The 16,674-nt window shown below is 39.9% G+C and overlaps 1 protein-coding gene across 1 annotated transcript; it reads right to left on the bottom strand.

Annotated features, from left to right (window-relative positions):
• Positions 1-4,881: 4,881 nt before the first annotated feature.
• On the bottom strand, positions 4,882-8,967 carry LOC122316195. The gene is made up of 7 exons (XM_043132729.1): positions 8,791-8,967; positions 8,114-8,356; positions 7,823-7,963; positions 7,123-7,648; positions 5,836-6,686; positions 5,362-5,736; positions 4,882-5,190 (listed from the first exon to the last, which is right to left on the bottom strand). Exons 1-7 carry the CDS (start codon positions 8,965-8,967, stop codon positions 4,882-4,884), a joined length of 2,622 nt encoding a protein of 873 aa, XP_042988663.1.
• Positions 8,968-16,674: the final 7,707 nt, after the last annotated feature.

Below are 16,674 nucleotides of genomic sequence, written 5' to 3'. Positions count from 1 at the left end.
AGGATAGGTAACCATAGGTTGGTACCCCCTACTAGTTTTGGCCTCTCCACTCACAGGCTTCTTCGACTCTAGCCTCACTTTCGCTGGTTCTTTCTCAAGTTCATCACTCTCTATTACATCTTCAGGTTTAGAACCAACTACTTGTCTATCCATGGTCATCTTAGGTTAAGGAACTTCCTTCCCACTTCTCAAAGTAAGAACGACTTTCACAGTCTCAATAACGTCCCTTGAGACATTATGCACTTGCTGTTGTTATTGTCTGTATACTTGAGGATTAGGCTGAGGCTGTGCTGGAAATTTCCCTTTCTCTGGAGTGCTCAATGTCATGCTCATCTTACTAATAGTGCCCACAACTCACTTATGGGTTGGGTGTTCTGATTGTTTGTGGTGGCCTGAATCTGCATGAATTGCTAAAGTGTATTGGCCATCTGTGCCATACTGTCGTGTAGAGACTTCTTTGTAGATGATTGAGGCTGGAAAGTGTGTAGCTACATGAAGCTGAAATCCAGGAGGGGCTATAAAATGATAGCTCTGAGAACTTTGATATGACTGATACTGGTGTTGAGAAGCACCCTGATGAAATGGCTGCTGCGAAGATGGTGGAGACCGGCCAGGCCGATCATTTCTCCACGAGAAATATGGGTGATTCCTCCGCCCCAAATTATATGTGTTGGAAAAAGGTTGATTCTGTGCTCTGTTAACCCAATTAGCTAATTGCATCTACTCAGACCCACTTTATTGAAATACTGGCATAATCTGGCAGTCTTGGCATAATCAACACATATAGAGCATGCCTCTACTATTTTCATAGCCTTCACTTTTTTCATTTCGATGACCTCTAGTCTTCTAGTTAATACAACTATTCGGGCTTGAACATTAGTGTCCTCTTTAAGCTCATATCTGCCTCTACCAGAAATAGCCCTTAGTGGCTGTGCTGTAAACGACACTCGATCAGTCCAAGTGTTCCATTGTTGCGCACTCTCAACAAGATAAAAAAAAAAATTAGTGCTTCATCAGGTTCCTTGCTAAAGAATTCCCCATTGCACATTGTCCGAACAAACTGCTTGAATTCTGGAGTGAGATCAATATAAAAATAGCTCACAAACTCCAAGATTCGAAACCATGATGTGGACAGATGTTTACCAAATCTTAAAATTTTTCCCAACTGCCTAAAAAGTCTTATCAGGTTTTTGATTGAATTGACTGATTTTCTCTTGCAAAAACTGAGTTATCTGCAAAGGAATTTTTTTTTTGTAAGAATTCATGCTGAATATCCAACCAACTAGAATTAGGCCTCAAAGAATTAAACCAACTCCTCACTTTATCCTTTAAAGAGAAAGGAAATAAACGAAGTCTAATAAATTCATCAGTAATGGCCCTAGTAATAAAAGTAGTGCAAGCCAACTCAAAATCAGTCAAGTGTTGGTAAGGACTCTCATAATCCATCTCGTGGAACTGAGCTATCACTGACATCATACCATACTTAATAGAAAAATTAGGTGCATAATCGGGTAAAACAATGCACGAAGATGTAGTGATGAGAGTGGGTTGCAAATAATCCTTAAGAGTGCGTGGTGCAGGTGCTGCCATGATTTGTTCAATTTCAATATCCTCGCTCATAAAAAGACAGAGGAGCTATTTATCTCTGAGCTGTGTATATCACTCTCAATGCTTGATGTAACTCTAAGCAACCTGTTTGAACTGTCTCTTACCCATGAGATGAAACATCAGTCTAAATAGCATAAAAAGGTTCAAGCGACTGAGTGGTAGATGGCAAATAAAATGTGTAATCAGAGATAAGATAGTGAGAAAACAAATAATAAAAAATAACGAGTTTAAATTTAAGTTAGACAACTATCCATGGAAACGACGCCGAAAAACTTGACTCACTCAAAAAGAGTAGCACAAAAGCTATCCCAAGTGCAGGAGGATGTCATGTATTAATTAGGAATAAAATTTATAGATCGTCTCTTCGAGGAAAATTGTTTAAATCCAAACTCGTATAAAATGGTAAAAAGTTTCACAAATAAAAGTGGTGGTATGTACAGCAAACCAAATGAGTGGAGATGGAGATTGAAAGCAATGAAGGTGGCTGGACTGTAGCAGCAATTGGACCCCTCAAGAAGCTCTTCAACGGCGTTGTAGTGTAGACCAAACACCTTTGTCCCCGTGTCCATGTGGTGCTGAATTTTCCAAAGAAATATATGTCTTTGGCGTGAAAATGCCCCAAGGAAAAATACCAGTGTGCGGCGCCTAGAAAATATATATGTTTCCAAAAATATATGTGTGTGGCGTAGAGAAAATAAAAGTGTATATATGCTTGCAGCGCTGGCTCAATACGAGCAGAAGCCCCTCACTCTCTCCTGCGGCGTGAATGATATAATAGAATAAAATGTTGCCCCAGGTCAAAGTCCAGTTAAATCCGTCCAGGTCAAAATGCAAATGAATTCCCAAAAAAAAGTAGTGTGTCGTGCCCCTCTTGAAGTCCAAATGCCACAAGACTAACAACATGGGTCCCATATAAAGCAAGTTTATCTCATACGAAGCCAAAAAGCATCCTTTGAGAATAATCCGTATGCCTTTTTGACTTTTTGACGTTTCTCATTTCTAATTTTTGTATTCCTTAAACCTAAAAAAAAAAATGGAAATACGAAAAATAAAATAAAATAAAGAAGTAAAAAAATGAAGAATAGAATATCAAAATTGTGTTGTGCATATGAATGAACATTATCCAATTAAATAACAAGTTATAAAATTAAGCAAAAAATCATTCTATTAACCAACTTAAATCACAACTTGGATTTATTAATTTTAACATTTTTTAATATAAAACTAATAATAATGTAATAAAATAAATAAAATATATTGGTTCTAAATGTATAATATATGCAATATTTCAGCTCAATCACTTATGCCTGCAGATTAACCCCAACTGCAACTAACTTGGCCTCCAAGTCTCTCACCTCCTTAACCTGGGCCTCGAGATGGGAGGACTTGCACTTCCACATCTCCGTGAGGTCCATATAAGTATTCTCCAAACACTTGTTTGACCACATGTCCAAGTCATGTTGCTTCGCCAGCTTGGAGGCGGTGGCACGATGCTCAGAGTTCTTCTAGCTCCACCTCTCGTTGATCCATTGCCTCGTGCAAGTTGTCATGCTCCTCCTCCAAGAGCTTGACCTCAAGAAGACATTCCCCAAACTCCTTGCGAGATTGGTCAAACTTGGCTAGGTCGCCTTGAAGGATGGCCATCTCCTGATGCAGCTTGACAATCTTCTTCTTCTTCTTGTCTTTTCTGACATACATATGGGAGAAGGCTCCTTGGCTTCATCACGGTCCTTGTTCGCCTGCTGAACCTTTATGCGGACTAGGTGGTAAGAGACCACAACACCCAAACTTCCTCCTTTAGGTCCCCCCTCTTATATCATGATCAGGGTGGCTAACTAATTGATTCCCTGGCAAGACAAAGGGACATAAACAAAGTAAAGAACAAACCAAGAAAGGAGGAAACAAGAAGCAGTAAATAGGCAATAAGGGTAAATCCTTATCAAAGAGAAAAAAGCATGTAGCTTGTTGGCCTCCCAACTAATAGCCTCGGCCTAGGCTCAATCAAAGCCCAAGTTGGTCTACGGGGCTTTGTTTCCCCTAGCTTCGGAGTCCTACCCCCTACACTGGTTGCCATTGGGGCGAGGAAGGGAGGTGGAGACTAGGGAGAACCACCTTCGGCACCCATGAGCGGCATTCTAGCTAGGGGTGGAATTAGTTCGGTCCAGGGGGATCATGAATCAAAAATTTCAGTCCACTCTTTTTTTTTCGACTGGACTGATTACCCCTAAGGACTAGACCAGACTATTAGCTTTCAGTCTGATTTGGTCCATATGAGCTAAAAATATTTTTTTTCCTATTTTCTTTTTTTGGTAAATAAATTAGTACAAAAAATTAATTAAATTAATAAAAAATAAATTAAGTGAGCTCTTTAATGTGGATTATGTTACTAACTCATTAAATAAAATTAATTATAATTATATTTATGATGCTAATAGTTACTAACTTGGTACTTTTGTATTAATAATGGTCTATATTAAAATTCTAGAATTTTATATATGGTTAATGAATATTAAATAATTTAATTTTCCATAGATTGCTCATGTTTACTTGCAATATAGGTATCTTAAGAAAATTACCTATTACTTTAATTTTTTTTTTTTTTTTGAAAGGAAAGTTGCTTGTATATTCAACTTAATGACAAAGAAGAGTACATATTACAATTAGGCTGACCGACCCTTGTAGATGAATCCTTAGAAATAACTAAGGCTTTCTTAGCTAAACAATGTGCTTTTTGATTGCCACACCTCTTAACAAAAGAAACACTGAAATGTACGAATCTAGTGAGAAGGTTTCTAGTGTTTGACATGACCAAACCTACACTATCCCACCTCTCCTTGTGAAGACCAATACCTTGGACTACCTGTAGAGAATCACCCTCCAAGATTACTGAAGACAGGTTCAACTCAGATGCAAACATAGCAGCTTGAAGTCCTCCAATTGCCTCTGCCAGCAATGGAGCAACACAGCCACTCTTAGCTACCTTCTTTACAGCAACCACACTACCCATATGATCTCGAGCTATTAGACCAAACCCCACCCTGTCATGAGCTTCACTCAAAGCTGCATCCCATTTTATCTTAACAACTCCCTCAGGTGGTGGGATCCAACTTGATGCCTGGCTGGTATGCATTCGGGAGGCTGACATTGGAACCACTTGAGCAATTTTAAAGGCCTCAAGTTGAAGAGCAGCCCTCTATGCTAGAACTCTAGGATGGATCCTGCTAGAACTCTAGGATGTAGAAAGGATCCCTAAAAAACAAACTTGTTTCTCCTCTACCAGATATCCCTTGCTGTCAAAGCAAAAGCCCCCAACATTTGTATATCACATTGGTCCTTTAACCCCTTAATTATCTTGACAAAACTCTCTGCCCTCACAGATCTCTTTTGGAGTCTTTTTGGTCCATAACTCCATACATCCATGGCTGAGGGACAGTTCCACAAAATATGGCCTGCTGTCTCATCAGAACTGCAACAAACTGGGCATAAACGAGAGCTCACTATCTTCTTCTTGAAAAGATTTAACATGGTAGGCAATGACTCTAAGCAAGATCTCCACAGGAAAACCTTAACTGCATTGGGAACCTTTAGTTTCCAAAAACAGGTCCAGTTTTTAAAATTAAGTGCTCCAATTGGTGATTGACCCCTCTGACCTGTTGTGAGTTCCATTTGCAAATGATATGCACTCTTAACTGTGAATCCACCATCTTTAGTGCCTAGCTAGATAAGTCTATCCTTTGCCTCACTCGTGCTCACATGAATCTTCTGAATAATTACAGCATTTGTAGGGCGAAGCAACCTTAAGATCTTTTCTCTGTCCCACTGCTTGGTTTCTTCATTTATTAGTTCAGCTACCAAAGCTTCCTCAACAATGTCTTGCCCGTGTCTCTGAACCATAAAGGATGATGGTTGAGGTAACCATCTATCCTTCCATATTTTGGTCTCCTTTCCATTACCAATTCTCAACATAGATCCTTTCTCAATGAGATCCCTTGAGGACCAAATACTCCTCCAAATAAGTGATGGTCTAGCCCCCAATTTGGCATGAAGAAAGCTAGAGTTCCTGAAGTATTTTGCCTTGAGTACTTGGGAGGCTAGAGATGCAGGGAACTGGATGATGCGCCAAGCTTGCTTAGCCAAGAGTGCTGTGTTAAAACTCTCAAAATCTCAGAACCCCATCCCTCCTTATTACTTTGATCTTCCCATTTGACTCCAAGAGACCCAATGTACTTTATTTCCCTTGTCTTGTTGGCCCCACCAGAACTGGTTCATCACCTTGTTAATTTCCTTCAATATCACCTTTGGGAGCTTGAAAACTCCCATACTATACGTTGGAAGAGCCTGGATGATTGGTTTGAGGAGAATCTCTTTCCCTGCCTGTGATAGGAGCTTTGTCTTCCAGTTGCTCACTCTGCTTCTTACTCTGTCAAGAATACTTTTGAAGGATTTGTACCTTGATCTACCCACCAGAGAAGGCAGACCAAGATACCTCTCATAGCACGTGGTAGCTCTGGTGCTAGCAATCCCCAATATGTAGTCTTTAGCTTCTGGTCTAGTGTTTGCATTGAAGTAGATTGAAGTTTTTTCTTTGTTGATCTTCTGACCCGAGGCCCCTTCATAAATACTGAGTAGAGAGTTAATAGTGGCCCATTCCTCAGCTTTTACTCTACAAAACAACAAGCAATCATCTGTAAAAAGCAAGTGGTTAATGTTGATCTGGCCCTTGCCTACAGGAAATCCATGAATTCTTTTGTTCCTTTCAGCATGGTTAAGGAGATTACTAAGCACTTCAGACACTAGCAGGAATAGGTATGGGGAGAGGGGGTCCCCCTGTCTAATGCCTCTTGAGGGTTTAAAAAAACCTTGGGAGGAACCATTAATGAGCAGAGAGTAAGACACACTTGATACACAGCCCATAACCAACCTAATCCACTTCTCAGAAAATCCCAGCTTTACCATAACTGCATGTAGGAAGCCCCACTCAATCCTGTCATATGCTTTGCTCATATCAAGCTTAATGACCATATGACTTTGTTGTCTCCCTCCTCTAATTGACATAGAATGCATGGTTTCAAAAGCCACTATTACATTATCAAGGATCAATCTCCCACTAACAAAGGCACTTTGTGTTTGGGAGACAATATGAGGGAGGATCATCTTAAGGCCTTGTTTGTTTAGCCAAAACCAAAAATCTCATCTCATCTCATCTCAACTCATCATTACACCTTTTTCAAATCCCAATACAAAATATAATAAACAATCTAACTTTTTCAAATCCCAATACAAAATTAATATTCAAAAATTATATTATAACAATATTTTATTTATTACTATTTAAAACATCTCATCTCATCTCATCTCATCTCATCTGTGTAACCAAACGGGGCCTAAGTCTATTGGAAACTACCTTTGATACTACTTTGTATAAAACATTACACAACGAGATGGGTTTGAACTCCATAACAGTTTTAGGGCCTTTTACCTTGGGAATGAGTACTATAAAAGTTTTGTTAATACCACTGATATCTCCCCCTGAATTGAGAACTTCTAGAACAGCTTGAGTAACTTTTTCACCAACAATGTTCGAATGAGCTTGGTAGAATTCAGCAGGGAATCCATCTGGTCCAGGGGAACCGAGGGGTTTCATCTGAAACAAAGCTTCTTTTACGTCACTAACCGAGAATTCTGCATCAAGTAAGGTGTTCATGTTCCCATCCACTTTTTTGTCAAGCCTGGCTATGCACCCACCAATTCCCACAGGATTGCTTGAAGAGAAAAGGGATTGGTAGTAATTCCCAAAGCACTCAGAGATTTCCTCTAAGTCCCTGGTCAGGCTACCATCTTCTCTAACCAAGCAATTGATCTCATTAGTTTTCCTCCTCTGATTAGCACATCTGTGGAAGAACTTAGAGTTACTATCTCCATCTTTGAGCCAAGCTTGCTTTGCCCTTTGTTTCCATTTGACATTTTCCTCTTCCAGTAGCTTGTCAATTTCCAGCTGAACTTCCTTGATAATACCATTATTTGTTCCTGTGTTACCTTCCTACAAAATAGCCAAATGAGCCAGCTTCGATTGGATAATTTTCCTATGTTGTTTAAGGATGGTATTGCTCCATTTCACTAGGTCTTCTTTACACTTGCCCAGGCATTGCTGAGACCACCACATATGTGATCCTCTTTGCTGCACTTGAGAGGACCAGCAATTTGCTACAATTACATTGCATTCTTCATGCAATTTCCAGGAAGCTTCATATCTGAAGATTCGCTCCTTACCACTCCCATTACTGACATACCTTCTCCCTCCCTTCTTAAGATGCATTACTAGTGGGCTATGATCTGAAGATTGTGCTGCAAGAACCTAGAGGCAATAGTCAGAGAAGCTCAAGGTCAGTTCCAAATTTCCCAAAGCACGGTCTAGTCTTTCCTTGGTGAAAAAAGGCGCCTCTCTATTGTTACACCACGTGAATTTATTGCCTTCAAACCCCATGTCACTCAAGCCACACTCTACCAAACTGCTTCTAAACTCTTCCATCTGGTGGTAAGGTCTCATAGCTCCCGCTTGCTTCTCATGTAGGTGCAATGTCTCATTGAAATCTCCAAAGCATAGCCATGCTAGACCCTCTCTTGGTTTCAAAAATTTCAAAAGCTTCCAACTTTCTTTCCTATGAGCTGTTACTGGCGAGCCATAAAAACCAGTTAAAAGAACTTGTTCACTGTTGTGTTCTAGTTGCAGAAGCATAGATATATGATGCTGAGAGTATGATTGAAGGATAAAATTATCCTCACTATGCCACATGAAAGCTAGTCCTCCACTCAAACCCCTGCTTTCAACCACAATAGAACAGTCAAAACCCACCCTTGACCTCACCTCCTCAACCTTTTTCCTACCACATTTAGTTTTGATTAAGAAAATAAACTTGGGCCACTTAGTTTTCACCAACATTTGAAGCTCTCTGATTGTATGGGGGTTCCCAAGCCCCCTACAGTTCCAGCTAAGGCCTATCATGGCCTTTGGTGGGGCTGTAAGGCAGCCTCCACCAATTGGGAACTGGAAATGTCTCCTGCACTGAGTTCAGCCAACCTTAATTTTTTCCTTGGCAGACCCACCACCCCCTCATAGCTACTATCACTAGTACCCCTCTTTTTTGAACTTGCCTCTCTTGCTCTAGTCACTCGAGGACTCACCTCCCTAGCTTTCCTTTTCCATGTAGGCCCCCTTTTCTTTACAGTGCTCCTACTAGAGTTTTTGCCTACCTCATCTGACTTCCTAAATATTCCCAAGGTGCCCTTGCCAATAGTGCATATACTCTCCTGCAGGCTTGCCTCAGAAGCCTTATGATTTTCTGTTTCCACATGGGACATGTCACCTCAGGTAGCCACCATTTCAATATCTTCCTGAGATCCTACATTGATCATAGCCTCTCCCTTTGCACCCTGGCCTTCCAAGTTCGAAGTCTGTCCAGGTCTGAATGTCCCATCCTTAAACAAGGTCCCGTGAATTCCTCACCAACCTCCCCTACCTTAGAGGACAAAGCTGTAGTTTTCCTTTTAGGAGGCTCTTTGAATGGCTCGAGATGACTCACCAAGTTGCATTCCTTTTCACCTTTCGTATCAGCATTAACCGCGGCTTCCTCTTCTTCTTTGTGCCACCCCTTCTGGTGGTTAGACTCCCCAGAGCCACCATATTTATGGAAGTCAAATATGGAGGAATTCATAGGCTGAGCTCTAATCCATGGACCAAATTGCTCTCTTAGCTTTCCCTCCTCTGAACTTGCCCCCTTAGCTTTGCTACAACTTTGACCTTTATGTGATAAGATTCCACATGTGAAGCATATATTTTGGAGCCTTTCATACTTGCATGAAATCCAATGTGTCTGGTTTTCCATCTTTAACCACTTCCCCCCCAGTAATGGTTTGTTCAAGTTCACAGCCACTCTCACCCTCATACATTTGCCCCAAGCCCAGCCATTTGAATCTGCATCTACACGGATTACTTCCCAATGGAAGCACCCAGCTGAGTACTAACTTCCACAGTCATTGCAGCCAAGGGGAGCCCATGCAATTGTACCTAGAAGGGTTCAAAGTTAAAACTAACTGAGTTCATGGGCATTTTTTCATCAACTTCTTGAAGGGACAGAATGTTGCGATCAAAGAACCACGGTCTACCCCCTAGTACTTTCTCCTTATCAGCAAGATGTTGGAACTCTATCAAGAATTTGTGGTTTCTGAGATCCTTGAATTGCACCCAACCTTCTAATTTCCACACTTGAGACATAGTCACACGAAAGGCTTCATTACTTATTCCTTTATCCGCCAGTATGCCACCAATAATACAGTACTTCCACCTTGTGGAGTTACCTGACGTTCCTTTATTAGAGACATGGAATACCTTGCTTTCCTCTTGAGATAGATGCAGTCTCTCCCACCTCTTGGAAATATCCTCTTCCTCCATAACCATGGCTTGTGATGACTGAAACTCTCACCTTGAGAGACAAACTCTCCCTACAGGCGTAAGAAGACTAAAATCTCACTCTTACTCAAAAGAGAAAGAGAATGACCCACTGCCCAACCAACGTATATCCCTATTACTTTCATTAGGTGTAAATAGTAGAGTATGTATTTACATATAATAACATATAGTATCATATGATATTATTTTACTTTGATTAACTAATTGATAGCATATATTATTTTATATTTTATAGGGTGATAGATTAGATGAAACTTACATAATTAACTTATACAACTACTATATAAAATAATTTTATATATAATATTTACAAAAATATAGATGTAAGTGATTTGGTTAGTTTTGGTCCAATTCAGTACAAAAAAACCACACCCTGAGACCAGGCCAAAAATTGAATTTTGGAGACACCATGGACCAAGACCTAATAAGGGTGAATTGAAAACTTTTTACCACTAATTCTATCACCATCCGTGACACCCTCTCTCGGTGCCTGCCCGAACATTCTTGCTTCTTCGAGCCCCTTGTTGGCCCCAGCTCGACCATCCCAGTCGTGAACTCCAACACAAGCATTCCCACAACCTTTTGATCAATGACTGTCGTGTGCTCAAGCACCTCCTACACAGTCAGTCCTTCGACTTCATGACCAACGATAGTTTCGTGTTCAAGAGCCTCCAATGCGGGCATACCTCAACCTCAAGGGTGGCCGCACTCTCCAGTTGGGATGTCTCCTCGACTTCCCATTCAGTGGTAGTATCCGCTCGGACGCACCCGCGGCCTCATGGTTGCCTATGGTGTCCTTCAAGACACCTTCCTCTCTAAGTAGCCCCAGTTCCTGTAGCCCCTTAGCGTCACCAGCTCCTTGGCCACGAGGACATGCCCAGAAGACTCCTTCAACCCAAAGACCTCCCGACATCCCCATTTCGGTTAAAGGGTAACTACTTCAACAAACTCTCCTAGGGCCATAGATGAGGCAACCTCAGGTTGGGGGGAAATGCGGAATAGAGTGTCAGGGATGGAGATCCTTTCCTCATCGAGATCAAGAGCCTCGGGGTGGCCCATGGATGACCTTGTGGCCAAATTTGAGTGTGAAGAAAAGACTTCCTTGGTGTCACCCGAGCACTATGTCGCCTCAGCATCGACGACCACTTCGTAGTCGCCAACATTGGGGGAGGGGACCATCTCAAGGAGTACCTTGGGTGGTGGGACAAAGACTTGAGAATCCCTTAGGGGGAGGTCAAGGAAAGCCAAGAAGAAGGCTTTGTCTAACTCTTCCTCCCCTTGGCTAAGGATCCCTTCCGGCTCTGAATTGCTTGGTGGGGTGGGAGACTGAAATACCAATGGCGGTGGAAAGGGTGGTTGTTTAGCGCAAGAAGCACTAGCACCTCTTGAAGAATGTAGTTGTTCGCGAATGGGCTCCGCGGCCTTTGACTTGGATAGAGCTTGGGAAGACTAGCCCACTGGAGGCCACCTTAGAGGTTCAGAGCTACTATCACTGTTGCCTAACCCTGATGACTCCTAGTTCTCCTTTACATTGATACAAGACTTTTTCCAACCCTCTTCCTCCCTTGAGAAGATGACTAACCCCTCGGGAGGCATCTCCCACTGACGTGGGATTGGTTCGATGACACCAAGAATCGGTCAATGTTGTCCATGGTAAGCAAGGCATCGAAATCAATGTCATCTGGGTGCACCTTAACCCAAGCATGACTTGCCTCCAGCTAAGCTTGTTCCAGAAAATCTTCTTGTCATCCGACACGACACCCCAGACAATGCGAATGGGAAACTCGTGGTGAATATCTTCTTTAGCAGGAAACTCTGATCCTTCTCCTGTCACTAAGAAAAATAGCCTAAACCAATCTTTGACGTGGGAAAAAGGGGATTCCAGGCGGGCAACCCTATGTCTCACACGGTAATGAATGTTGCACAGGTTGCTACCCAAACGCAACACCTCGTGTTGAACATAAATTCTCTGGCCTTCAGGTTTGGGTAACCTTTGTCGAGGGGTCCCAAGACCATGTGCCAAATGAGCAGCAACACAACAAAATTCTCCATGCGTTCAAGTGAAGCTGCAATGGAGCTAGGTGGAAGAAGTCCAAAACCTCTCGACTGGGCAGTAGAAAGAAATTCGCAGTCTGTTGGTGAACATCGAGGGATATAATGCCACTTTCGTGGAAAAACCATTCGAGTCAACTACCGTTTGCAATTCATTGGAGCCTCAAAGCTGGTGGAGTCAAGCACCCCAAAAGAAGATCTAAAGGACCTTAGGTCTACAGAATTGACCACCAAAGCCTAGTGAGACCCATCGAAGTATTGGGACTTATCATGGACCTCGGGGGGATCTAGACCCCTAGGGCCCAAGAATGTGAGGTGTTCTTGGGCCGATTGGAAGCGTTCAAAGATTAATAAAGAGGAAGAAGACTAGGAAGAACTAAAGGGAAAAGCAAACGAAAGTCACAAGGGAAGCAAGAAATACGAGAGAGCAAGAAGGTCAAAGTAATATGGGGCTTGAGCTTAAATAGGCAATCGTGACAATCGGGTTTCCCAGACAAGAAAGTGACATGTGTCATCAAGAAACGAAACGATGGGGTGACAAGTCCTGCGATTTTTGTTGCACAAGAGAATATGGGATCAAGCCATCAAACTCAACATTCATTGTGGGAAAATAGACAAATGGTGTGACAAGCAGCTCCCCATGCTAGACATGATAAGCCCCCAGACACAAAAAAGAAAATGAAATAATAACAATTTGCATTATATATGTACAGTAGGAATTTGTAGGATAACTGGAAAAGGCATTTACATCCCCTAATGAGTCGGGCTTAACTTACCCAGGAGGCCCAATGATCAAAGTGTAGTTGGCCCATAAGTCAGGGAAAGGGGAAAGAGGCCCAAGCCCACTCAAGAAGGGTGTAGATGTGGAATGATGGTACACTAGCATTTCTGACACTATCATGCACACACACACGTAATGATAAGGCCACGTCACCCTTAAGGACTGACATGACACGTGGGCAGGGATCACAATGAAGCACCTGGCCTATCCCTGACAAGGTGAGCAACACAACCCCCTGTCCTTGACTAGAACGCTTTGGAAGTGCCGCAGTCACCAACCTATACAAGGATGTGGCCCGAGAAGGCCATGCCCAATCAAAGGTGAGGTCCCTTATGAAAGATAGGCACCTCTGACACTGCATATAGGGGATCACCTCGGCAGGCAGTATAAAGGTTGTGTACCAAGTTAGAATCACTCTCAATGCTTTCTTGCTCACTAAAACTCTTCCTAAAGAACGAAAAACTAACTTAGGCATCGAAGGTATCCCTTCCACCCCGAGCCCCTCATATTTTCTATGTTACAAGTAACTAAACCCAGTATCCAGTGTGCAAAATTCATCATTAACATAGACCTTCAACTCCCAATGGTCATAATAATAATAATAATAATAAACTTGCATCCCCATCATAATTATTAGTACATTGGTAGAAATAAGATATCAACACTAATAGCAGTTCTACACATGTAGTGAAGTTGGACATATCGTGTGCGTTTTGTGAATAAAATATTAGAAAAGGATTTAAGAAATAGTATAAAAAGGAAAAAAAAATTAAAGGACCCTATTAAAAACAAGAAATTTACAAACTAAAATGAAATAAAAAAATAAAAGTCATAAGATGAACATAAATTAGAGAGCAAATTCACTACAAGGAATCCGGCCTTTTACAGTGCTCAAAATCATTGCAAATACTACTTAAAACGTTGCAATACCTCAATTGCAGTGTTTCTTAGTTCCTTGCACGTTTGACGCTATAATCCTTTCATTTATGATCAATTGCAACGACTTTGAAAAAAGTTGCAAAGGCTACTATTTGTAGTGAAATATTTTTGCTATAAATTCCAAATTTTCGTGTTGGGAATGTTCTACAACATTCCAAGTTCTATTGCTGCAAAACACTTATTGCAGCAATATCAATTGTTGGAAAAGCCACACATTTCACTGCAAAAATACTTAAATAAAAGTAGCGTTATTTTTTTTCGTTGCCTTTAATATTTTTTGCAACGCACTTAAATAGCTGTAAATACTAAAAAGTGCTACAAATACTTAATATCAAAAGCAACAATTACTTCTTTCGTTGCTTTTAATGTTTTTTGCAACACTCCTAAATCGTTGCAATTACTAAAAAGTGTTGTAAATACTTAATATCAAAAGCAACAATTACTTCTTTCGTTGCTTTTACTCTTTTTTGCAACGCTCTAAAATTGCTGCAATTACTCCCAAAGTGCTGCAAATACTGAATATCAAAAGCGACAATTGCTTCTTTTGTTGCTTTTAGGATTATTTCCGGCGATATTTAGTCGCCACAAATAATAAATTACAAAATTAATTTTGAAGTCATCTGCAAAACTGTATGCCTAATATATTAATATATTAGTCCAAGTGGAACACTTTTCAATCATAATCTAATATATTAATTTACATTCATTTTTCACCTACATGAAACAACCACACATAAACTTATGATTCTTTTTGTTCCATTGTTATATAACACTTTTAGTGTTTATCCAACACCCAATATTAAGTACTTAGAAATAGGAAACAGAAAAGAAAACCCTAGAACAATCATTATATGCACTGATGAACATGTAGGATCAAAGCTTTGAGCATCATTTCATCTAATATAATAAATCAAACACATTCATTCATCCAAACCCAATTGGGAATTCACATTAATGTAGTTATCGGCTATTCATTGGGGTGGGCCAATTGGAACCCAGAACCTACAACTTACAAACTACTAAATATATAGAACACATTGTTACTTCTAAACATTATCTGAAAATGTGTACATGCATTCAAATTGTTCAATTGTCTTGCTCCTCTATATTTAAAAATTATATCTAGTCAGCTATAACAATGTGCACCTGGGCATTGTGGGTTGGGTAAAACAGCATCATGTGGGAGGAATTCAATGTTGCTTTTTTTATATGTCGATCTCTCCAACTCCAATCTGGCAATGATAAATAAAAAGAGCCATTAAGTAAGCCGATTAATTCGATAGAGTATACAATCTGATAAACAGGAAAATAATGCTCAAATGGTTGATACCTAACAAGAAAATTAATTAAAGAATGGTCAGTACCTAACTAGTTCAACAAAAATTACTGCATGATTATTGTGACTCTTTTGGTTTTTCTCCTCGATTTCATTTAAGAGGACGAAATGGTCAATACCTTAATTAGTCCTGTGTTCTTGTCAAGCTCATATTTCACCTTACTTCCCTTTGTGATCTCAACAACCTGTATCATTCCAATTAGTATTACAACAAGGAAATAAATTAGAAAATGTGCCTAAAGGTGGCAATGCCATAGTCCTTATGTAGTCTGATATTGTTGCAGCCAACATTATATACAAATCACTCTAGAAGCAAATGAAATTCAGATCAAATACACTTCCTTTTTGTGAAAATAAAATGTAAGGTGATATCATGGATCAAGAACCCATTACAATACATGTGCTTCTTCCAAAGTTTCAAGAGTACTCAAATATAAACAATAGCCATTTACAAACTCAGTGCAAAAATAATGCTCCAACATTAGAATACAAAGCATGTAATTTTCAAACTTAGTGCAAATACAAAACTTATACATGCCATTTTCAAACTTAGTGTAAATATGGACTCAATAGAGAATGTAAATCCAACCCACTATACATGCCATTTCCAAATTTAACATCAGAAAACAAAACATGTCACTTGGGCTGAAGTATTGCAAATATAAAATCTGTCCAATTGTAGTATTTAACCAAAAGAAAGTCCATCAAATTTTTTAGGTTACCAAGAACTCACTTTACATGAAACTTGCATGCATTTCATGAGTATTTGAAATACTAATGATATAAATGTGGTCCTTGGTAAATTGAAAAGAAGCTTACATGTGTGACTTATGCGTTTTAAGGTCAGATGGGCACAACCAATCATTTCATTAACAAATAGAAAGTATCAATTTCAAAAAGAAGCTTACATGTGTGACTTATTATTCCAAACATCCCACAAACTTCAAGCATATCCATGACCAGAAACGGTAATAAAAAATTATCTTACAGATTTTGAAACCAGAGTTGAATTCCCTGCTGTGAGATAAAAAGGAGCCTATGAAAGTGAATAACATGGTACAACTCTTCCCTCGAACCTCAGAAAGATGCTCACATTTAACTGCAAGAATACCAAAAAATGCCGAAACAAAGATACATCATAACAGTGACAAATTTATAAATAAATAAAAAAAATCATATTTTCTTTTTCCAACCTTAATCTAGCAAATCAGTAAACCACTATCAATTTTTTAATTTACATTATATGGCCACGGTTACATTATACATACACAAACACATGCATAGGCAATTTATAAATATATATATATGGAATAACAACAACTAAAATATTATTTGTATCCATCAATTTACTCTAGATAATACCTAGAGTAGGTTTGGCATGCACAAATTTCATATCATCCAACTACTTCAATCATATAGTATAAAACAATGAGAGTTACTAGTAATGACAGCCTAAATTCAATAGCATGCATACGCACCTCTTCCACGAAT

This window comes from Carya illinoinensis, chromosome 7, assembly GCF_018687715.1.
Source record: "Carya illinoinensis cultivar Pawnee chromosome 7, C.illinoinensisPawnee_v1, whole genome shotgun sequence".
NCBI classification, from domain to species: Eukaryota; Viridiplantae; Streptophyta; class Magnoliopsida; order Fagales; family Juglandaceae; genus Carya; species Carya illinoinensis.
Note: the sequence above shows the minus strand (reverse complement) of the source record. Positions and strands in the feature narration are given on the sequence as shown.

Excerpts from the sequence above, each read along its gene's own strand:
- LOC122316195 (XM_043132729.1), bottom strand. The coding sequence starts at position 8,967 with ATGTCCCATGTGGAAACAGAAAATCATAAGGCTTCTGAGGCAAGCCTG. Across the intron at positions 6,687-7,122 it reads TTCAGGGGGAGATATCAGTG|TGGCTTTTGAAACCATGCAT; the intron begins GTATTAACAAAA and ends ATAATGTAATAG. Across the intron at positions 5,191-5,361 it reads TAATTATTCAGAAGATTCAT|GTTCCCAATGCAGTTAAGGT; the intron begins GTGAGCACGAGT and ends TGGAAACTAAAG.